General features: G+C 55.8%; 1 protein-coding gene across 1 annotated transcript; it reads left to right on the top strand.

Moving 5' to 3' along the window:
* The first annotated feature begins 558 nt into the window (after nt 1–558).
* Nucleotides 559–12,822, top strand: LOC128852640 (acrosin-like). Its single transcript, XM_054070815.1, has 8 exons — nt 559–567; nt 2,226–2,309; nt 9,469–9,554; nt 10,656–10,658; nt 10,818–11,018; nt 11,313–11,578; nt 11,843–11,988; nt 12,469–12,822. The coding sequence occupies exons 1-8, from the start codon at nt 559–561 to the stop codon at nt 12,820–12,822; spliced, it is 1,149 nt and encodes a 382-aa protein (XP_053926790.1).
* Nucleotides 12,823–22,362: the final 9,540 nt, after the last annotated feature.

Consider the following 22,362-nt stretch of genomic DNA (forward strand, 5'->3'; position numbering starts at 1 on the left):
ATTTCATCCTCACTGTCCTCAGGTACAATCGCCCCCACTTGCTCTGTGGTGATGTACTGGCGGTCCTCTCCAACACACCATCTCTCAGTCACTGGAGTCCCACTTCCAGGCTCACTCCCGACTAGCCTGGTCTCGTCCCCCGTCCCCCTTCCCATCTACTTTAAAGCTCTATTTAAGAGATTAGCTGGATTGTTAGGAAGGACTTTAGTCCCCCAGGAGACAAGCGTGTCCCATGCCTAGTAAGAAAGCCTGGGGGTGCGTGGGCCACCCCATGATCGAAGAACCCAAAGCCTCTCTCCTCACACCAGGCTCGGAGCCAGGCATTAATCAGCTGCTTCTCTTTGACCTCCTGCTCCTCATTCCTTAGTGTTGGGATGGAACTAAACTCTACGTGTGCCCCAGAGCCCTCCATCGTTCTCCCTAGAGTCCTGAAATCTCTCTTAATGGCTTTCAGCTTTCTGAGCTCTATGTCATCACTGCCCATTTGAAATACTACCAAAGGGTAATAATCTGTCTCTTTGACGAAAGAAGGAAATTTTCTAGTGACATCCTTCAGCGATGCCCGTGGTAAGCAGCAGACCTACCTCTGGAATGGGTCCCATCTGCAGATGGGTCCCTCTGTTCCTTTTAGAAGGGAATCCCCGAAGACAATCACTCTCTTCTTCCTCTTCAAAGAGGATGTTTTTATGGTCATCTGAGGACAGCGCAGCCTAGGGAATGTTTCTAGGCTGTGGGAGCCATCTTCTTCATCCTTGGGGATGGGTTCCACCTGCAGGACTTCCTATTTGTTCTTGAGGGGTCTCTAGGGGTTTGTTGTCTGGGTGGGGGGAGCAGGTTTCCTGCGCCGGGCAGGAACTTGCTGCCATTCCCCATCTCTCGTTCTCCCAACCTTGCACTTTGCAGGTGGGTGTTGCTCAGCCGCACTGGCTCCAGCAGCCTGCCGAGTTTGTGAGAGGGCTCTGCTCCAGTGATCCACCTCCCTCTCACATTCCCTGATGGTCCTTAGGCTATTTACCTCCTCCCGCAGCTCTGCCACCACGTGAAGGAGTTCCCCCCAGACGAGCACAGCTTCCACATGTCTCCCAGTCTGCCCTCAGCCTCCCCTTCTCCAGACTAAACAGCCCCAGGGCCCTCAGCTGCTCCCTGAACTCACGGCCTCCAAACCCATCCCCAGCTCCGTTCCCTTCTCTGCATGCGCTCCAGATTCTCAAGGTCTTTCTTGGCATGAGGGGCCCAAAACTGAGCCCAGGATTCGAGGTGTGGCCTCCCCAGCACAAAGGCCAAGAGGATCCACCCAAGAGTATTCAAGGAGCTGGCAGATGTCCTTTCTAAACCCCTTTCCATCATCTTCCAGCGGTCCTGGCTGACTGGGGAAGTTCCACTAGACTGGAGGCTGGCTAAAGTTGTGCCCATCTACAAGAAGGGTTTCAGGGAGGACGCGGGGAACTCCAGGCCTGTCAGTCTGACAGGTCACTGTCCCTGCCTGGGCCGTTACTTCTCCTTTCCCGGGGGCTGTTACTGTTATCGGGGTGGCCGGTCCTTATCTGGGCCCCACAGACGAGCGATGAGCCCCATAGCTGAGTGATGAGGCCCAAATCTGTGTGCTGAGCCCCATAGAGGGGCGCTGAGCCTCACAGAGGGCCCATCTACAAGAAGGGTTGCAGGGAGGATCCAGGGAACTCCAGGCCTGTCAGTCTGACCTCAGTGCCGGGGAGAGTCATGGAACAGGTGACCTTGAGTGCTACCACAAAGCACAGGCAAGAGAAGCGGGTGATCAGGCCCAGTCAACACGGCTTCACGAAAGGCAGGCCTTGCCAAACTAACCTGATCGCCTTCTATGGCAAAGTGACTCGACTACTGGGTGAGGGAAAGGCTGTGCCTGTCATCTTCTTGGACTTGAGGAAAGCCTTTGACAGTTTGTGACAGCATTCTGCTTGAGAAAGTGTCAGCCTCTGGCCTGGACAGGCGCACACTCTCCTGGGTGGAAAACTGGTTGACACTAAGCTGGGTGGAAGATGGGGGAAACTGGAGGGGCTTTGTGATGGGATGGGGATTGGAGGCACCCCAGGACCTGAGAACTGGGGGGCAGCAGCATGGAGAGGGCACCCCAGATGGTTTGGGGGAATTCCTGTGCCCGGGTGGGTGCCGAACCCCCGCTGTGTGCCCCCCAGGAGGAATGCAGCCGCTACGGCCCCATGGGGACCCTGGCGTCCATCCACTCCTAGGGGAGCAGCATCGTCCTGGGCGAGTGCGTGGCCTCCCAGGAGGATGGAGCATATGTCTGGATTGGCCTGAAGGACGAGGAGCGTGTGAGTGATGTCCTGGACATCCACTGACCCCCACGAGCATCCAGTGACCCCCCTAAGACCCCACTAACCGCCTGAGCATGCAATGACCCCTGGTCCAGAGCACACACTGACCATCTTCCCTGAGCACCCAATGATCCCTGACTCCCACCCATGGCGCCCCCTTTACTCCCTCCCCCAGAACGGGCGATGGAAGTGGTCGGATAACTCGGTCCTGGACTACCTGCACTGGGGCAGGTATCAGCCCAGTTACTCGGGGTACTGCGTGGCCCTCGGGAATAGCAGAAGTCAGTGGTGGGGGCTACGGAGAGAGGGGAGGGGGGCATGGGATTGGCGGGCGTGGGGGGATTGGTAAACGTGGGGGTGGTGGAAATAAATGATGGGGTGCCTGCTCCAAGAGCAGACAGAGCGCAGTGGAAGAAGGGAACACTAGACACAGCGGCTGGAGGTCTTTGGAGACTCATGGAATCATAGAATTGTTTGGTTTGCAAGGGACCTCAAAGACCATCCCATTCAGGTTAAACATTCTTCCTAAGGTCTCATCTCAACTTCCTCTCTTTCAGCTTAAAACTCTTCTGCCTCATCCTACCCCCATCCTCTCTGGCCAAGAGCCCCTCTCCAGTTGTAGAGAGTAAGAAGGTCTCCCCTCAGCCTCCTCTTCTCCAGGCTAAACAACACCACGGCCCTCAGCCACTCCTCGTAGCCCTTCCTCTCCAGACCCCTCACCAGCTTCATTGCTCTTCTCTGGACACGCTCCAGAGCCTCAACATCCTTCTTGCGGTGAGGGCTCCAGAACTTAAAACAGTACTTATGGTGCGGTCTCACCAGTGCTGAGTACAGAGGGGAATAACCTCCCTGGACCTGTTGGTCCCACCGTTTCTGATCCAAGCCAAGATGCCATTGCCCTTCTTGGCCACCTGGACCACTGCTGGCTCATCTTCAGTCAGCTGTCAGCCATTACTCCCACGTCCTTCTCCTCCAGGCAGCTTTCCAGCCACACTTCTCCTGATCCGGAGCACTGCACAGGGTTGTTGTGCCCCAAATGCAGGACCCGGCATTTGGCCTTGTTGAACCTCATGCCATTGGTCTCAGGACATCTATCCAGCCTGTTCCGATCCCTTTGGAGCCTCCCTACCCTCCAGCAGATCCACGCTTCCACCCAGCTTAGTGTCAACCAGTTTTCCACCCAGGAGAGTGTGTGCCTGTCCAGGCCAGAGGCTGACACTTTCTCAAGCAGAATGCTGTCACAAACTGTCAAAGGCTTTCCTCAAGTCCAAGAAGACGACAGGCACAGCCTTTCCCTCACCCAGCAGTCGAGTCACTTTGCCATAGAAGGCGATCAGGTTAGTTTGGCAAGGCCTGCCTTTCGTGAAGCCGTGTTGACCTCATCACCCGTCTATGGCTCTCAGCACAGAGATTTGGGCCTCATCACTCAGCTATGGGGCTCATTGCTCGTTTGTGGGGCCCAGATAAGGACCGGCCACCCTGATAACAGCAACGGCCCCCAGGAAAGGAGAAGTTGGTAACGGCCGGGGCAGGGACAGTGACCTTTGAGGATAAGGAGAGGGGACATGGAGGGGGAGAGAGGGAACTGAGAGTGATGGGGGGACAGAAACGGGAGGCAGAAAGGGATGAGGGGCAGAAAAGTTTGGGGGAAAGAAAAGGGTGGAGAGGAGAAATGGGGCGGGGACAGAAAGGGGTTTGTGGGACCAAAAGGGGTGAGGAGAGGGCAGATAGGGGTGGGGGGTGAGAAAGGGGGAGGCAAAAAGGATGAGGGGACAAAAAGGGATGGGGGGCAATAAGTGTTGGGGGTCAGAAAGGGATGGAGTGTCAGAAAGGGATGGGCAGAAAAGAAGGAGGTGCAGAAAGGGATGAGGGGACAGAAATGGGTGAGGAAGCTGAATTGGGTGAGTGGTGGAAAGGGGTGGAGGGGCAGAAAAAGGAGAAGAGGGGGCAGATGGGGGCTCAGAAATTGATGGGGCAGAAAAAGGGGGCAGAAAGGGATAGGGGGGCAGAAAGAGCTGGGAGGCAGAAAGGGATGGGGCAGAAAGGGGTGAGGAGGGAGCAGATGGGGAGGCAGAAAGGGGGAGGTGGAATGGGGGATCAGAAATGGATGAGGGGGCAGAAAGGGGGGGGCAGAAATGGGAGGGGCAGATGTGAGGACGCCACCGGCTAAAGCCAACCTTGCCCCCACACACACTGTGAAATTGGGAGAGGGGGCAGAAATTTGTTTGTGGGGGCCACAGTTTAGATGATGGAGGCCTCAGGACCACCAAGGGGGGCAACGCCCCTCAGGTCAATGGTGATGGCCAAGCTTTGGTCAAGTGGCCACGCTGCTGGCCGGGCCTCCACGGGGAGGGTGGTGAGACCAGGAGGAGATGGGTGTGATGGCAAGGGAGGGGCCAGAGGTTCTGCAGTATGTCCACCAAACCCAAAAGCTGAGGAACAGAGGGAGCAGCAGAGCTCCTACATGACAAACATGGGGTCCTACACATCATCCATTGGGTCCTACACAACATCCACAGGGTCCTACACAGCAAACATGGGGTCCTACACATCAGATATGGCGTCCTACATATTATACATGTGGTCCTCCACACCATCCATGGGTTCCTACACATCATATGTGGTTTCCTGCATGATGAACACGGGTCCTACACATCACACGTGGGTTCCTACACATCTGTGTGCATCCAACATTGACCAGGACACCTCATGGACCTGCAGTCATTAATCCCAAATCATGAGTGATGAGAGCTTGGACAGCCGGGATCTCTGGCTTCTGGGACAAGAGCTGAAGAAGGCAAAGCACCAAAGACACCATTGAGTCACTGTCCCAGGATGCTGTGATGCCATTCCTGGCCGGTGACTCAGTGGTCTTGCAGCCCTATCGATTTCCAATGGTAGAGTTGCGGGAGTTGGGCACAACGCCTGTATGTCCCCCTGCGTTGGGGACATCTTGAGTTGGGGACCCCCTGCTTTGGAGTCTCCACTGTACGGGGACAATCTGCTTTGGGGACACTCTGTACTGGGGACACCCCCTGAGCTGGGGACCTCCAGCCTTGGGGACACCCCCTACCTTGGGGACACCCCTGTCTTGGGGACCCCTTGAATGGGGACACCTTGAGTTGGGGATCCCCTGAGTAGGGGACACTGCCTGTATAGGGACACCCTCTATGGGGACCCCATCCCTTGGGGCCCCCTGCCTTGGGGACACCCCCTTGGGGCTGACCCCTGCCCTGGAGAACCCTCTGTGTTGACTCCTCCCCCCCACCCCCCCGAGCACAGTCAGGGCTTCTGCGCGTATCTTATGGGGGGGACCTTCTGGGGGAACTTTTGGGGTGCAAGAGGGTTTAGGGGTGCAGGAGGTGGTGGGCTGTGTGTTTGGGGTGCAGAAGGGTTTGGGGGTCCGGTCAATATTGGAATGCAGTTGAGGTCCAATTGGTGTTTGGATGTAATTGAACCCCGGTCTATATTGGGGTGATTTTGGATGCGTTCTATCGCTGTTGGGGTGCAGATGGGGGACCAGTGGATGTTGGGGTGCAGTTGGAGAGATTCAGTCCATGTTGGGTGCAGTAGGGGGCTCTAATAGATATTGAATCATAGAATTACAAGGCTGGAAAGGACCTACTGGATCATCGAGTCCAACCATTCCTAACACTCCCTGAACCATACCCCTCAGCACCTCATCCATCTGTCCCTTAAATACCTCCAGGGAAGATGACTCCACCCCCATCCCTGGGCAGCCTCTGCCAGTGCCCAATGACCCTTTCCAAGAAAGGTTTTCTCCTGATGTCCAGCCTGAACTTCCCCTGGTGGAGCTTGAGGCCGTTACCCTTTGTCCTGTCCCCTGTCCCTTGGGAGAAGAGCCCAGCACCCTCCTATCAACGACCTTCTTTCAAGGAGTTGTAGAGAGGTACGAGGTCTCTCCTCTATCTCCTCTCCTCCATGCTAAACAAACCCACGGACCTCAGCCGCTCCTCGTAACCCTTCTTCTCCAGCCCCTTCACCAGCTTCGGTGCCACCTGGGCCACTGCTGTCTCACTTTCAGTCGTTGTCAACCAACAGCCCCACGTCCTTCTCCTCCAGGCAGCTTTCCAGCCACACTTCTCCTGGTCGGGAGCACTGCACAGGGTTGCTGTGCCCCAAATGCAGGACCCGGCATTTGGCCTTGTTAAACCTCGTGCCATTGGTCTCAGGCCATCTTTCCAGCCTGTTCAGATCCCTTTGCAGAGCCTCCCCACCCTCCAGCAGATCCACGCTTCCACCCAGCTTAGTGTCATCCTCAAACTTGCTAAGGGGGCACTCAATGCTTTCATCCAGGTCATTGATACAGACATTGAACAGGGCTGGACCCAGTACCGAGCCCTGGGGAACCCCTCTTGTAACTGGCCTCCAGCTGGAGGTAACTCCTTTGACCACCACTCTCTGGGCTCGGCCATCCAACCAGTTTTCCACCCAGGAGAGTGTGCGCCTGTCCAGGCCGGAGGCTGACACATTCTGACAGCATTCTGCTTCAGAATGTGTCAAAGGCTTTCCTCAAGTCCAAGAAGACTACAGGCACAGCCTTTCCCCCATCCAGTAGTAGAGTCACTTTGTCATAGAAGGCGATCAGGTTAGTTTGGCAAGACCTGCCTTTCGTCAACCTCCTCTAACTCCTGCATTTATACACAGAGAGAACAAATTGCCTTTCTCTTAAAGACTGAGGCAAAGAAGGCATTAAGCACCTCAGCCTTGTCCTCATCCCTTCTCACTGGTCTTCCTTCTGCATCCAAATGGCATTGAATATCCTCCCCAGTCCTCCTTTTCTTGTTAATGCATTTGTAGAAAGATTTTTTATTATCTTTCACAGACTTAGCCAATTTGATTTCGAGTTGGGCCTTAGCCCTCCTGATTTTTTCCCTGCACAATCTCACTTCCTCCCTGTAGTCCACCCAAGACGCCTGTCCCTTCTTCCACAGCTCATAGACATTCCTCTTCTTTTTGATGCCTCTCAAGATCTCCTTACTCAACCAAGATGGTTTTCTCCCCCGCCGGCTCCTTTTCCGGAACATGGGGATGGCTTGCTCCTGAGCTGACAGGATTTCATTTCTGAAGAGCGCCCAGCCATCGTGGGCTCTCTTGCCCTTAAGGACTGTCTCCCATGGGACTTTGCCAACCAGCCTTCTCAACAGTCCAAAGTCTGCCCTCTGCAACTTTAATGGGACTGTTCTACTAATCCCCCTCTTCATTTCACCTAGAACTGAAAACCCTATCATCTCATGATGGCTTTGTCCCAGGCGTCCTCCAACCGTCACGTCCCCCACAAGGCCTTCTCTCCTCACAAACAGCAGGTCCAGGAGGACACCCTCCCTGGTCACAGAATCACACAGAATCACAGAATCACAGAATCACAAGGTTGGAAAGGACCCATTGGATCATCGAGTCCAACCATTCCTAACACTCCCTAAACCATGTCCCTAAGCACTTCATCCACCCGTTCCTTAAACACCTCCAGGGAAGGTGACTCGACCCCCTCCCTGGGCAGCTGTTCCAGTACCCAATGACTCTTACTGTGAAGAATTTTTTTCTGATATCCAACCTGAACCTCCCCTGACGGAGCTTCAGGCCATTCCCTCTTGTCCTGTCCCCTGTCACTTGGGAGAAGAGGCCAGCTCCCTCCTCTCCACAACCTCCTTTCAGGTAGTTGTAGAGAGTAAGAAGGTCTCCCCTCAGCCTCCTCTTCTCCAGGCTAAACAACCCCAGCTCTCTCAGCTGCTCCTCGTAAGACTTGTTCTCCAGCCCCCTCACCAGCTTTGTTGCTCTTCTCTGGACACGCTCCAGAGCCTCAACATCCTTCTTGTGGTGAGGGGTCCAGAACTGAACACAGTATTCAAGGTGCCGTCTCACCAGTGCTGAGTACAGAGGGAGAATAACCTCCCTGGACCTGCTGGTGACCCCATTTCTGATACAAGCCAAGATGCCATTGGCCTTCTTGGCCACCTGGGCACACTGCTGGCTCATGTTCAGTCGGCTGTCAACCAGCACCCCCAGGTCCTTCTCTTCCGTGCAGCTCTCCAGCCATTCTTCCCCCAGTCTGTAGCGCTGCATAGGGTTGTTGTGCCCCAAGTGCAGGACCCTGCATTTGGCCTTGTTAAACCTCATCCCATTGGTCTCGGCCCAGCAGTCCAGCCTGTTCAGATCCCTTTGCAGAGCCTCCCTACCCTCCAGCAGATCGACACTTCCTCCCAGCTTAGTGTCATGTGCAAACTTGCTGAGGGTGCACTCGATGCCTTCATCCAGGTCATTGATAAAGACATTGAACAGGGCTGGACCCAGTACTGAGCCCTGAGGAACTCCACTTGTGACTGGCCTCCAGCTGGAGGTAACTCCATTGACCACCACTCTCTGGGCCCGGCCATCCAACCAGTTTTCAACCCAGGAGAGTGTACACCTGTCCAGGCCAGAGGCTGACACTTTCTGAAGCAGAATGCTGTCAGAAACTGTGTCAAAGGCTTTCCACAAGTCCAAGAAGACTACATCCACAGCCTTTCCTCCATCCAGTAGTCGAGTGATTAGTCCAGTAGTCGAGTCGGCACACTCACCACTTGCCATGGGCAGGGACATCCCACGGGATCACGCTGCCCTCATCCAACCAGGCCTTGAACACCTCCAGGGACAGGGCAGCCACAACTTCCCTGGGCAACCTCTTCCAGGGCCTCACCACTCTCATGCTGAGGAAATTCTGCCTTATATCAAGCCTAAATCTGACTGTTCCAGTTTATCCCCATTGCCCCTCGCCCAGTCACCACAAGCCTTCATGAACAGCCCCTCCCCAGCTTTCTTGTAGCCCCTTCACGTATTGGAAGGTCTCTCGAATATGTCCTCGGAGCAGGCAGAAGTCAGGGTCGGGCGCTGCTGCCTCCCCACGGCTGCCCACGCTCACCCCACCAGCAGAGCACTTGGTCGGGGCTGTCACGGTGTCCATCCTCACCTCCTTCCTCCCCTCTTGATTGGAACGTCCCACATCCCCCCCACCCCGAGTTCACTGTACCCAACACCCAGAACCAGGGGCTTTGTGACATCAGCTCGGGGCTAAAGGATCTGAGAGCAGCGTGAGCACTGAAGGCAGTCTGTCGGCTGCTGCCGTGCTCGTCACTAGCTCTCGGTTGGTCCTCGTTAGTACTACTGCATCATGAAGATGCTCTTCTTCTTCTTTGTCCTGCTGGCCCTGTGCCTGCCTGTGCAGGGATCCTGGGAGAACTGCAAGTAAGTGGCACAGGTTGTTGGTCACAACAACCTCAGTGAAAGCTCCAGACTTGGGGAAAAGTGGAGGAAAAGGACCTTGGAGTGATGGTCAACAGCAGCAGAACATGACCAGGCAGTGGCTGGCGTGGCCAAGAAGGCCAACAACATCCTGGCTTGGATCAACCATGGGGTGGGCAGCAGGAGCAGGGAAGGGATTGTCCTCTTGGACAATCTTTCTTTCCTGAAAGAGTGGTGAAGCCCTGGCAGAGGCTGCCCAGGGCAGTGTAGGGGTCCTCATCCCTGGAGGTTTTAAAACACCAAGCTGCTGTGGCACTTTGGGACATGGCTTAGTAGGCACGGTTGGTGTTGTGTTGGTGGTTGGACTGGAAAATCTTCAGGACTTTTCCAACATGAACGATTCTATGCCCTTCCCAGAGAGCCTGGGCTGCCACCGTTGGTGTTTCCATGCCGGCTCTTGGCAGGGAGAGCTCGGAGCCAGGCGCTGCTACCTTCCCCAAGGCTGACCATGCTCACCCTGCCAGCAGAGCATTCAGCAGGGGTTTTTTGGGTGTCCAACCATACCTCCTAGCTCCACTCCTCCTTGGAACGTCCCACGTCCCCCCCCGCCCCCTCAAGTTCCCTGTACCCAGCACCCAGAACCAGGGGCTTTGTGACATCAGCTCAGGGCCAAAGGATCTTTGAGCAGCGTGAGCACTGCAGGCAGTCCGTCGGCTGGTGCCGTGCTCGTCACTAGCTCTCGGTTGGTCCTCGTTAGTACTACTGCATCATGAAGGTGCTCTTCTTCTTTTTCGTCCTGCTGGCCCTGTGCCTGCCTGTGCAGGGATCCTGGGAGAACTGCAAGTAAGTGGCACAGGTTGTTGGTCACAACAACCACAGGGAACGCTCCAGGCTTGGGGAAAAGTGGAGGAAAAGGACCTGGGGGTGCTGGTCAACAGCAGCTGAACGGGAGCCAGTAGTTGGTTGGCAGAAATGCTGCTGGGCTTCACTGGAGGATGCTCACTTCGCAACACCTTCATCTATCCCACGTGGTTCCTTCCCCAACCCTATGCGGCAGCTGCCGTTCCTCGCCAGCGCCCAGGCTGCTGGCACAGCTCCTCTAAGGGGGTAAAGCAGAGACAGGGGTGGATGCCTGCACACCCCACAGGGTTCCCTGGCTCTGCGCTCCACGCAGCAATGCCGGGTGGGGAGAGAAGGTGCCCGACCTTCTGCCCAAACAACATCAATGCCTCGAGCAGGACAGTAATGAGTTTCTTGTTTTCACAGGACCTGCGGACTGCGGCCCTCGGTTTCCTATGGCTACGGCTCAGTGCGTGTTGTTGGGGGCAGAGATGCCCAGCCAGGATCCTGGCCAGGGATTGTGAGTGTGCAGAAGGTCCGGGAGACGCACGTCTTTCACGCCTGTGGAGGGTCCCTCATCCACCCACAGTGGGTGCTGACGGCAGCCCACTGCTTCGTCAATAGCCAGTAAGGAGGAGCAGGGAACAGGGAGAGCCCCAAAACCCCGGCACAGGCCCAGCGTGCAGCATCACGGGCGACTCCCAGCCCGCTTCCTTGCACTGCACCCAGAAAAAAGGATGCGGTCGTGCCGCTGCATCCCAGATGCCTCCATCCCCACAGTCCTTGTGGCTCAGGCGTGTTGGGGCATAGATGCCCCACAAGCTTTCCTCTTTCCCTCGGCAAGCAGGAGGCAAGGAGCTGCTGGGCTGCTCCAGCGCGTGCCTCTGCTGCCTCTCACCCCTCTCTCCCTCTGCTTTCCAGGGATGTCCCAGCGTGGCGCGTGGTGGCCGGTACCACCTCCTTAACTGACATGGGCCCAGAGACACAAATCAGCTACGTCAGACAGATCATCATTCACGACGACTACGATAACACCACTCAGGCGAATGACATCGCTCTGATGGAGCTCTACGAGCCTCTCCAGTGCACGCCCTACGTGCAGCTCGCCTGCGTGCCTGACTTCTCCCTGCAACTGCGGCAGCTGAGAAACTGCTATGTTGGTGGCTGGGGGGGCACCACGGCCAGATGTGAGTTCCCCAAAAGTATTTCTATGGCGGGTGCAAGCTGGGAACCCTGGGCAGATGGGCTGGGTGTCCTGACAGCAGAGGCAGGAGCCAACGTCAGTCTGCAGAGTCATCTGTGTCTCATGGGGAGATGGGAATGAGCTGTCAGCCAAAGCAGGGTGGAAGGGAAACACCACGATGCCTCTGTGGACGCAAAGCCAAGCCCTAGGGAAGGGGGGACGGGAAGTGGCAGCAGGTGCCGGGTGCTTATTCCTGTCTTGCCCACAGCTGGAGGACTACCCCCGTCGCTGCAGGAGGCCAAGGTCCCCCTCATCGACCTTCGAATCTGTAACAGTAGCGGGTGGTACCATGGGGACATCCACCCCCACAACCTGTGTGCGGGCTATCCGCAAGGAGGCATCGACACCTGCCAGGTAGGAGCATGATCCCACTCCCGCCCCAGCAGCACCGGCAGCCCCAGCACAGCTGCCCCAATCTACCCCGTGCCTGCTTCACCCAGCAAGTCCCCCTCCCACCGCTGGCTCCCCATCGCTCCTGAGCTCACCTCCTGCTCTCCAACTGCTTGTCCATGCTCACCGTCCAGCCCGTCCCACAGCCCTGTGACTCTCCCCATAAAGCCCATCCCACGTTCTCCACAGCCCGTAGGTCCAGGCACCAACCCTGGAACATCCCTCTGCCCCACAGCCAGGGTCCATGGGCAGAGAGGAGAGAGAGGCCTGCTTTATAGTCCCACAGACACCTCCCCAACCACGTTCTGTCGGCTCCAGCACCAGAGCAGAGCCTTTCTGTGCAGGGAACACAGCTCTGGCAGCTGCTGGGAGAGAGCAGGAGCCAGCCCTGGCACTGACAGAGCCCCCAGCACCCCCTGAATCTACTCTTCTCTTTCTCTGCAGGGGGACAGCGGGGGTCCTCTGGTCTGCCAGGATCCCCATGCTGACCACTTCTGGCTGGTGGGAGTGACCAGCTTTGGGGTAGGCTGTGCCAGAGCCCGTCGGCCGGGGGTCTACACCTCCACACAGCACTTCCGTAACTGGATCCTGACTCAGATCACGCGGCACTCCATTCGAGCAGCCAATGCAACGGAAGAAGCCTGGAGCCACATTCCCACCACATCAAACCCTGTGGAGATGCCTCAAACAACAGAGACAAGTTATTTCAGCTCCTGCCTCTATGCACTCAACAAGATGCTGGACTTCTTCACTCAGCTGCAGGAGTTCCTGCGGGTCCTGAAAGGCGGAGGCACATGAGAACAGGGGGAAGAGGATGCAGGACAGGCTGCATGGGGCCACCACCGTGTCCTTCTGGGGCAATGCCTGCTGCTCCAAAGGCAGCCTCAGGGGCCCAGACCTGCTTGATCCTTCCCTCACGCCTCACGTCGCCCATCCATGCCTACGGCAGATGGGTCTATTTTCTTTGGATTCTGCTTCGAGTCTATTCTGTCTAGGAATAAATAGTTTTCACAGCAAACTCTGCTTCAGCTTCATTCCGTCTCCGGGGCGAGGCAAACACTCCAGGCCTGGTCCCTGCACAAGGAAAGGAGGGCACAAAGGCAAAGACTCACTCCAAAAGCTGAACCCGTGCATGCTGTGAGACAAGGGACACAGTGCAGCGGAAGGGAATAGCGGTCCCAGGGCCTGGAGGTCTTCAGACAATCACAGAGTGGTTTGAGTTGGAAGGGACCTCAAAGAGGATTCAGTTCCAACACCCTACAGAGGCTTCTGAGCTGGACCTGGAACAGCACCCCACCCGCCAAGCCCTGGCCCCAGTGAAACATCTCCATTGAATGCTCAACACATCGTTTCCTCAAACCGGTCAAAATACAGTGCATTTGACATGGCCCGAGACAGATCCACCCAGTACAGTACTTGCATTAAAACTATTTGCAGGGACGAGGCTGTCTGGGGCGGTTGAAATGGATTAAAAACACTTACAGGAACAGATTCAAAGTGCATCCAACAGGAAAGCATAAAGTTTTATGAGTTACACTCCAGTTACACGAGTCATCCCACCACGTTTCCGCGATGGCAATGACATCGTAGTCACCTTGCCCTACAACAGCTTCCAACTCCACCTTCTTGTTGCCCACGCTGAGTGCATTGGTGTAAATGCACTTCGACTGGGCTGGTGAACCTTCAGCCCTATAGTGAGGGTCGATCTACTCGTAAGTAGACGCGTGCTGGTTCTTTTCAGCTATGATCTCGGAGTGCAAAAAGAAAGCAAAGCAACAATTCAAGGGAGTTAAATTCCAATCCAAACAGGAAGGTTATTATTTGTGCCCGTGAAGCGGCTTGCGATAAAAGAGAGAGAGAGAGAGAGTAAGAGAAAGGATGGGGAGGAAAAGGAGAAAGAAAAAAAAAGGAAGGAAAAAGGGGTTATAGCTACCACCACGGGTCCACAGACGTCCGGCGTCTTGGGGGTCCCGGTCCAGAAGAGGTTCCTCTGCTTCTGTCTTCGATCGATGTGATCTCACGGTGGGGAAGATCTTCGAAAATCAGCTGCTCCAGAGCTGACTTTTATGTTGGTCCATGCACCTGATTACTCCTGATGACCCGCCTTTGTCCCACCAAACTCCACCTGGCAGGCCACACGTGCCAGGATAGGAGTGTCTGAGGCGTGGTCAGTGTTGAAGGCAGGTATTCTCCCCTTGCGCATGCGCTTCTCCTGGCGGCGGTGGTCGTTTTTGGGGTCCCCGATGAAGGCTAGTAGTCATCTTCACCTTGCACTTTAAATGAACTCGTGCTTAAGCATGTTATGTTGGGGTATAGGTCTGTGGTAAGTTCCAGCGTTAATTTTCTTGCTTCGCTTTGTGGATCTTTCACAATAGTAGTTAATGAGGAGTCTTTGGGTCTGTAGCTTGCCTTGCTTCATGGATCTTTTACAATAGTAAGTTTTAGGGACAGGTACAAAGCATTTGTCCTGTACTAATCTTGATAGGTCCAAGGCATACCAGCTTCGGCTATTACTGCAAGGCCTGTGCCTGTGGTTTAGCACTTGATGAGAAATATTGAGACAAAAATTGATCCTTTGATCGACCCTCACACCCTCAGAAAGGGTATAGAGCTCATTCCCGACTGGCTGGTCCATGGAATAACTAACACCTCAGCGCCAATTTCATCCTTACTGTCCTCAGGTACAATCGCCCCCACTTGCTTTGTGGTGATGTACTGGCGGTCCTCTCCAACACACCATCTCTCAGTCACTGGAGTCCCACTTCCAGGCTCACTCCCGACTAGCCTGGTCTTGTCCCCCTCCCCCTTCCCATCTACTTTAAAGCTCTATTTAAGAGATTAGCTGGATTGTTAGGAAGGACTTTAGTCCCCCTAGGAGACAAGCGTGTCCCATGCCTAGTAAGAAAGCCAGGGGTTGCGTGGGCCACCCCATGATCGAAGAACGCAAAGCCTCTCTCCTCACACCAGGCTCGGAGCCAGGCATTAATCAACTGCTTCTCTTTGACCTCCTGCTCCTCATTCCTTAGCGTTGGGATGGAACTAAACTCTACGTGTGCCACAGAGCCCTCCATCGTTCTCCCTAGATTCCTGAAATCTCTCTTAATGGCTTTCAGCTCTCTGTGCTCTATGTCATCACTGGAAGGAAATCCCCGAAGACAATCATTCTCCTCTTCTTCTTCACAGAGGATGTTTTTATGGTCATCTGAGGATGGCACAGCCTAGGGAATGTTTCTAGGCTGTGGGAGCCATCTTCTTCATCCTTGGGGATGGGTTCCACCTGCAGGGCTTCCTATTTGTTCTTGAGGGGTCTCTGGGGGTTTGTTGTCTGGGTGGGGGGAGCAGGTTTCCTGCGCCGGGCAGGAACTTGCTGCCATTCCCCATCTCTCGTTCTCCCAACCTTGCACTTTGCAGGTGGGTGTTGCTCAGCCGCACTGGCTCCAGCAGCCTGCCGAGTTTGTGAGAGGGCTCTGCTCCGGTGATCCATCTCCCTCTCACATTCCCTGATGGTCCTTAGGCTATTTACCTCCTCCCGCAGCTCTGCCACCACGTGAAGGAGTTCCCCCCAGACGAGCACAGCTTCCACATGTCTCCCAGTCTGCCCTCAGCCTCCCCTTCTCCAGACTAAACAGCCCCAGGGCCCTCAGCTGCTCTCTGAACCCACGGCCTCCAAACCCATCCCCAGCTCCGTTCCCTTCTCTGCATGCGCTCCAGCTCTTTAAGGTCTTTCTTGGCATGAGGGGCCCAAAACTGAGCCCAGGATTCGAGGTGTGGCCTCCCCAGCACAAAGGCCAAGAGGATCCACCCAAGAGTATTCAAGGAGCTGGCAGATGTCCTTTCTAAACCCCTTTCCATCATCTTCCAGCGGTCCTGGCTGACTGGGGAAGTTCCACTAGACTGGAGGCTGGCTAAAGTTGTGCCCATCTACAAGAAGGGTTTCAGGGAGGACGCGGGGAACTCCAGGCCTGTCAGTCTGACAGGTCACTGTCCCTGCCTGGGCCGTTACTTCTCCTTTCCCGGGGGCTGTTACTGTTATTGGGGTGGCCGGTCCTTATCTGGGCCCCACAGACGAGCGATGAGCCCCATAGCTGAGTGATGAGGCCCAAATCTGTGTGCTGAGCCCCATAGAGGGGCACTGAGCCTCACAGAGGGCCCATCTACAAGAAGGGTTGCAGGGAGGATCCAGGGAACTCCAGGCCTGTCAGTCTGACCTCAGTGCCGGGGAGAGTCATGGAACAGGTGACCTTGAGTGCTACCACAAAGCACATGCAAGAGAAGCGGGTGATCAGGCCCAGTCAACACGGCTTCACGAAAGGCAGGCCTTGCCAAACTAACCTGATCGCCTTCTATGGCAAAGTGACTCGACTGCTGGGTGAGGGAAAGGCTGTGCCTGTCATCTTCTTGGACTTGAGGAAAGCCTTTGACAGTTTGTGACAGCATTCTGCTTGAGAAAGTGTCAGCACTTTCTCTGGCCTGGACAGGCGCACACTCTCCTGGGTGGAAAACTGGTTGACACTAAGCTGGGTGGAAGATGGGGGAAACTGGAGGGGCTTTGTGATGGGATGGGGATTGGAGGCACCCCAGGACCTGAGAACTGGGGGGCAGCAGCATGGAGAGGGCACCCCAGATGGTTTGGGGGAATTCCTGTGCCCGGGTGGGTGCCGAGCCCCCGCTGTGTGCCCCCCAGGAGGAATGCAGCCGCTACGGCCCCATGGGGACCCTGGCGTCCATCCACTCCTAGGGGAGCAGCATCGTCCTGGGCGAGTACGTGGCCTCCCAGGAGGATGGAGCATATGTCTGGATTGGCCTGAAGGACGAGGAGCGTGTGAGTGATGTCCTGGACATCCACTGACCCCCACGAGCATCCAGTGACCCCCCTAAGACCCCACTAACCGCCTGAGCATGCAATGACCCCTGCTCCAGAGCACACACTGACCATCTTCCCTGAGCACCCAATGATCCCTGACCCCCACCCATGGCGCCCCCTTTACTCCCTCCCCCAGAACGGGCGATGGAAGTGGTCGGATAACTCGGTCCTGGACTACCTGCACTGGGGCAGCTATCAGCCCAGTTACTCGGGGTACTGCGTGGCCCTCGGGAATAGCAGAAGTCAGTGGTGGGGGCTACGGAGAGAGGGGAGGGGGGCATGGGATTGGCGGGGGTGGGGGGATTGGTAAACGTGGGGGTGGTGGAAATAAATGATGGGGTGCCTGCTCCAAGAGCAGACAGAGCGCAGTGGAAGAAGGGAACACTAGACACAGCGGCTGGAGGTCTTTGGAGACTCATGGAATCATAGAATTGTTTGGTTTGCAAGGGACCTCAAAGACCATCCCATTCAGGTTAAACATTCTTCCTAAGGTCTCATCTCAACTTCCTCTCTTTCAGCTTAAAACTCTTCTGCCTCATCCTACCCCCATCCTCTCTGGCCAAGAGCCCCTCTCCAGTTGTAGAGAGTAAGAAGGTCTCCCCTCAGCCTCCTCTTCTCCAGGCTAAACAACACCACGGCCCTCAGCCACTCCTCGTAGCCCTTCCTCTCCAGACCCCTCACCAGCTTCATTGCTCTTCTCTGGACACGCTCCAGAGCCTCAACATCCTTCTTGCGGTGAGGGCTCCAGAACTTAAAACAGTACTTATGGTGCGGTCTCACCAGTGCTGAGTACAGAGGGGAATAACCTCCCTGGACCTGCTGGTCCCACCGTTTCTGATCCAAGCCAAGATGCCATTGCCCTTCTTGGCCACCTGGGCCACTGCTGGCTCATCTTCAGTCAGCTGTCAGCCATTACTCCCACGTCCTTCTCCTCCAGGCAGCTTTCCAGCCACACTTCTCCTGATCGGGAGCACTGCACAGGGTTGCTGTGCCCCAAATGCAGGACCCGGCATTTGGCCTTGTTAAACCTCGTGCCATTGGTTTCTGCCCATCTTTCCAGCCTGTTCCGATCCCTTTGGAGCCTCCCTACCCTCCAGCAGATCCACGCTTCCACCCAGCTTAGTGTCAACCAGTTTTCCACCCAGGAGAGTGTGTGCCTGTCCAGGCCAGAGGCTGACACTTTCTCAAGCAGAATGCTGTCACAAACTGTCAAAGGCTTTCCTCAAGTCCAAGAAGACGACAGGCACAGCCTTTCCCTCACCCAGCAGTCGAGTCACTTTGCCATAGAAGGCGATCAGGTTAGTTTGGCAAGGTCTGCCTTTCGTGAAGCCGTGTTGACCTCATCACCCGTCTATGGCTCTCAGCACAGAGATTTGGGCCTCATCACTCAGCTATGGGGCTCATTGCTCATCTGTGGGGCCCAGATAAGGACCGGCCACCCCGATAACAGCAACGGCCCCCAGGAAAGGAGAAGTTGGTTACGGCTGGGGCAGGGACAGTGACCTTTGAGGATAAGGAGAGGGGACATGGAGGGGGAGAGAGGGAACTGAGAGTGATGGGGGGACAGAAACGGGAGGCAGAAAGGGATGAGGGGCAGAAAAGATTGGGGGAAAGAAAAGGGTGGAGAGGAGAAATGGGGCGGGGACAGAAAGGGGTTTGTGGGACCAAAAGGGGTGAGGAGAGGGCAGATAGGGGTGGGGGGTGAGAAAGGGGGAGGCAAAAAGGATGAGGGGACAAAAAGGGATGGGGGGCAATAAGTGTTGGGGGTCAGAAAGGGATGGAATGTCAGGAAGGGATGGGCAGAAAAGACGGAGGTGCAGAAAGGGATGAGGGGACAGAAATGGGTGAGGAAGCTGAATTGGGTGAGTGGTGGAAAGGGGTGGAGGGGCAGAAAAAGGAGAAGAGGAGGCAGATGGGGGCTCAGAAATTGATGGGGCAGAAAAAGGGGGCAGAAAGGGATAGGGGGGCAGAAAGAGCTGGGAGGCAGAAAGGGATAGGGCGCAGAAAGGGGTGAGGAGGGAGCAGATGGGGAGGCAGAAAGGGGGAGGTGGAATGGGGGATCAGAAATGGATGAGGGGGCAGAAAGGGGGGGGCAGAAATGGGAGGGGCAGATGTGAGGACGCCACCGGCTAAAGCCAACCTTGCCCCCACACACACTGTGAAATTGGGAGAGGGGGCAGAAAGTTGGTTGTGGGCGCGACAGTGGAGATGATGGAGGCCTCAGGACCACCAAGGGGGGCAACGCCCCTCAGGTCAATGGTGATGGCCAAGCTTTGGTCAAGTGGCCACGCTGCTGGCCGGGCCTCCACAGGGAGGGTGGTGAGACCAGGAGGAGATGGGTGTGATGGCAAGGGAGGGGCCAGAGGTTCTGCAGTGTGTCCACCAAACCCAAAAGCTGAGGAACAGAGGGAGCAGCAGAGCTCCTACATGACAAACATGGGGTCCTACACATCATCCATTGGGTCCTACACAACATCCACAGGGTCCTACACAGCAAACATGGGGTCCTACACATCAGATATGGCATCCTACATATTATACATGTGGTCCTCCACACCATCCATGGGTTCCTACACATCATATGTGGTTTCCTGCATGATGAACACGGGTCCTACACATCACACGTGGGTTCCTACACATCTGTGTGCATCCAACATTGACCAGGACACCTCATGGACCTGCAGTCATTAATCCCAAATCATGAGTGATGAGAGCTTGGACAGCCGGGATCTCTGGCTTCTGGACAAGAGCTGAAGAAGGCAAAGCACCAAAGACACCATTGAGTCACTGTCCCAGGATGCTGTGATGCCATTCCTGGCCGGTGACTCAGTGGTCTTGCAGCCCTATCGATTTCCAGTGGTAGAGTTGCGGGAGTTGGGCACAACGCCTGTATGTCCCCCTGCGTTGGGGACATCTTGAGTTGGGGACCCCCTGCTTTGGAGTCTCCACTGTACGGGGACAATCTGCTTTGGGGACACTCTGTACTGGGGACACCCCCTGAGCTGGGGACCTCCAGCCTTGGGGACACCCCCTACCATGGGGAAACCCCTGTCTTGGGGACCCCTTGAATGGGGACACCTTGAGTTGGGGATCCCCTGAGTAGGGGACACTGCCTGTATGGGGACACCCTCTATGGGGACCCCATCCCTTGGGGCCCCCTGCCTTGGGGACACCCCCTTGGGGCTGACTCCTGCCCTGGGGAACCCTCTGTGTTGACTCCTGCCCCCAACCCCCTGAGCACAGTCAGGGCTTCTGCGCGTATCTTATGGGGGGGGACCTTCTGGGGGAACTTTTGGGGTGCAAGAGGGTTTAGAGGTGCAGGAGGTGGTGGGCTGTGTGTTTGGGGTGCAGAAGGGTTTGGGGATCCGGTCAATATTGGAATGCAGTTGAGGTCCAATTGGTGTTTGAATGTAATTGAACCCCAGTCTATATTGGGGTGATTTTGGATGCGTTCTATCGCTGTTGGGGTGCAGATGGGGGACCGGTGGATGTTGGGGTGCAGTTGGAGAGATTCAGTCCATGTTGGGTGCAGTAGGGGGCTCTAATAGATATTGAATCATAGAATTACAAGGCTGGAAAGGACCTACTGGATCATCGAGTCCAACCATTCCTAACACTCCCTGAACTATACTCCTCAGCACCTCATCCATCTGTCCCTTAAATACCTCCAGGGAAGGTGACTCCACCCCTTCCCTGGGCAGCCTCTGCCAGTGCCCAATGACCCTTTCTGGGAAAGGTTTTCTCCTGATGTCCAGCCTGAACTTCCCCTGGTGGAGCTTGAGGCCGTTACCCTTTGTCCTGTCCCCTGTCCCTTGGGAGAAGAGCCCAGCACCCTCCTATCAACGACCTTCTTTCAAGGAGTTGTAGAGAGGTACGAGGTCTCTCCTCTGTCTCCTCTCTTCCATGCCTTCATGAACATGAACCACAAGCCTTCATGAACAGCCCCTCCCCAGCTTTCTTGTAGCCCCTTCAGGTATTGGAAGCTCTCTCGAATATGTCCTCGGAGCAGGCAGAAGCAGGGTCGGGCGCTGCTGCCTCCCCATGGCTGCCCACGCTCACCCCACCAGCAGAGCACTTGGTCGGGGCTGTCACGGTGTCCAACCTCACCTCCTTCCTCCCCTCTTGATTGGAACGTCCCACGTCCCCCCCACTCCGAGTTCACTGTACCCAACACCCAGAACCAGGGGCTTTGTGACATCAGCTCGGGGCTAAAGGATCTTCGAGCAGCGTGAGCACTGAAGGCAGTCCGTCGGCTGGTGCCGTGCTCGTCACTAGCTCTCGGTTGGTCCTCGTTAGTACTACTGCATCATGAAGATGCTCTTCTTCTTCTTTGTCCTGCTGGCCCTGTGCCTGCCTGTGCAGGGATCCTGGGAGAACTGCAAGTAAGTGGCACAGGTTGTTGGTCACAACAACCTCAGTGAAAGCTCCAGACTTGGGGAAAAGTGGAGGAAAAGGACCTTGGAGTGATGGTCAACAGCAGCAGAACATGACCAGGCAGTGGCTGGTGTGGCCAAGAAGGCCAACCACATCCTGGCTTGGATCAACCATGGAGTGGGCAGCAGGAGCAGGGAAGGGATTGTCCTCTTGGACTTTGTGCTGGGGAAGCTGCACCTCAAATCCTGGATTCAGTTTCGGGCCTCTCATACCGCAAAAGACCTTGAGGGGCTGGAGTGCATCCAGAGAAGTGAACGGAGCTGGGGAAGGGTCTGGAGCTCGGGGGTTCTGGAAGCAGCACAGGCCCCTGGGGCTGTTTGCCCGGACAAGAGGAGGCTTAAGGGGAGACCTCATGGTTCTCTGCAGCTCCCACAAAGGAGGTTGTGTTGAAGCGAGTATTCTGTTCCCCCAAGGAACAAGCAACAAAACAATAGGAATTGGACTCAGGTTGTGCTAAAGGAGGTTTATGACTGGATGTTAGGAAGAATTTCTTTCCTGAAAGAGTGGTGAAGCCCTGGCAGAGGCTGCCCAGGGCAGTGGTGGAGTCCTCATCCCTGGAGGTGTTAAAAGACCAAGTTGCTGTGGCACTTTGGGACATGGCTTAGTAGACAGGATTGGTGTTGTGTTGGTGGTTGGACTGGAAAATCTTCAGGACTTTTCCAACATTAACGATTCTACGCCCTTCCCAGAGAGCCTGGGCCGCCACCGTTGGTGTTTCCATGATGGCTCTTGGCAGGGAGAGCTCGGAGCCAGGCACTGCTGCCTGCCCCAAGGCTGACCATGCTCACCCTGCCAGCAGAGCATTCAGCAGGGTTTTTTTCGGGTGTCCAACGATACCCCCTGCCTCCCCTCCTCCTTGGAACGTCCCATGTCCCCCCCCAACCTCAAGTTCCCTGTACCCAGCACCCAGAACCAGGGGCTTTGTGACATCAGCTCGGGGCCAAAGGATCTGAGAGCAGCGTGAGCACTGCGGGCAGTCCGTCGGCTGGTGCCGTGCTCGTCACTAGCTCTTGGTTGGTTCTCGTTAGTACTACTGCATC

This window comes from Cuculus canorus, chromosome 1 (genome assembly GCF_017976375.1).
Source record: "Cuculus canorus isolate bCucCan1 chromosome 1, bCucCan1.pri, whole genome shotgun sequence".
Lineage (NCBI taxonomy): Eukaryota > Metazoa > Chordata > Aves > Cuculiformes > Cuculidae > Cuculus > Cuculus canorus.

What these genes read in the sequence shown, in the direction of transcription:
- LOC128852640 (XM_054070815.1), top strand. An exon ending in CACTGCTTCGTCAATAGCCA is followed by an intron (nt 11,019 to 11,312) that starts GTAAGGAGGAGC and finishes TCTGCTTTCCAG; the next exon opens with GGATGTCCCAGCGTGGCGCG. An exon ending in GAGGCATCGACACCTGCCAG is followed by an intron (nt 11,989 to 12,468) that starts GTAGGAGCATGA and finishes CTTTCTCTGCAG; the next exon opens with GGGGACAGCGGGGGTCCTCT.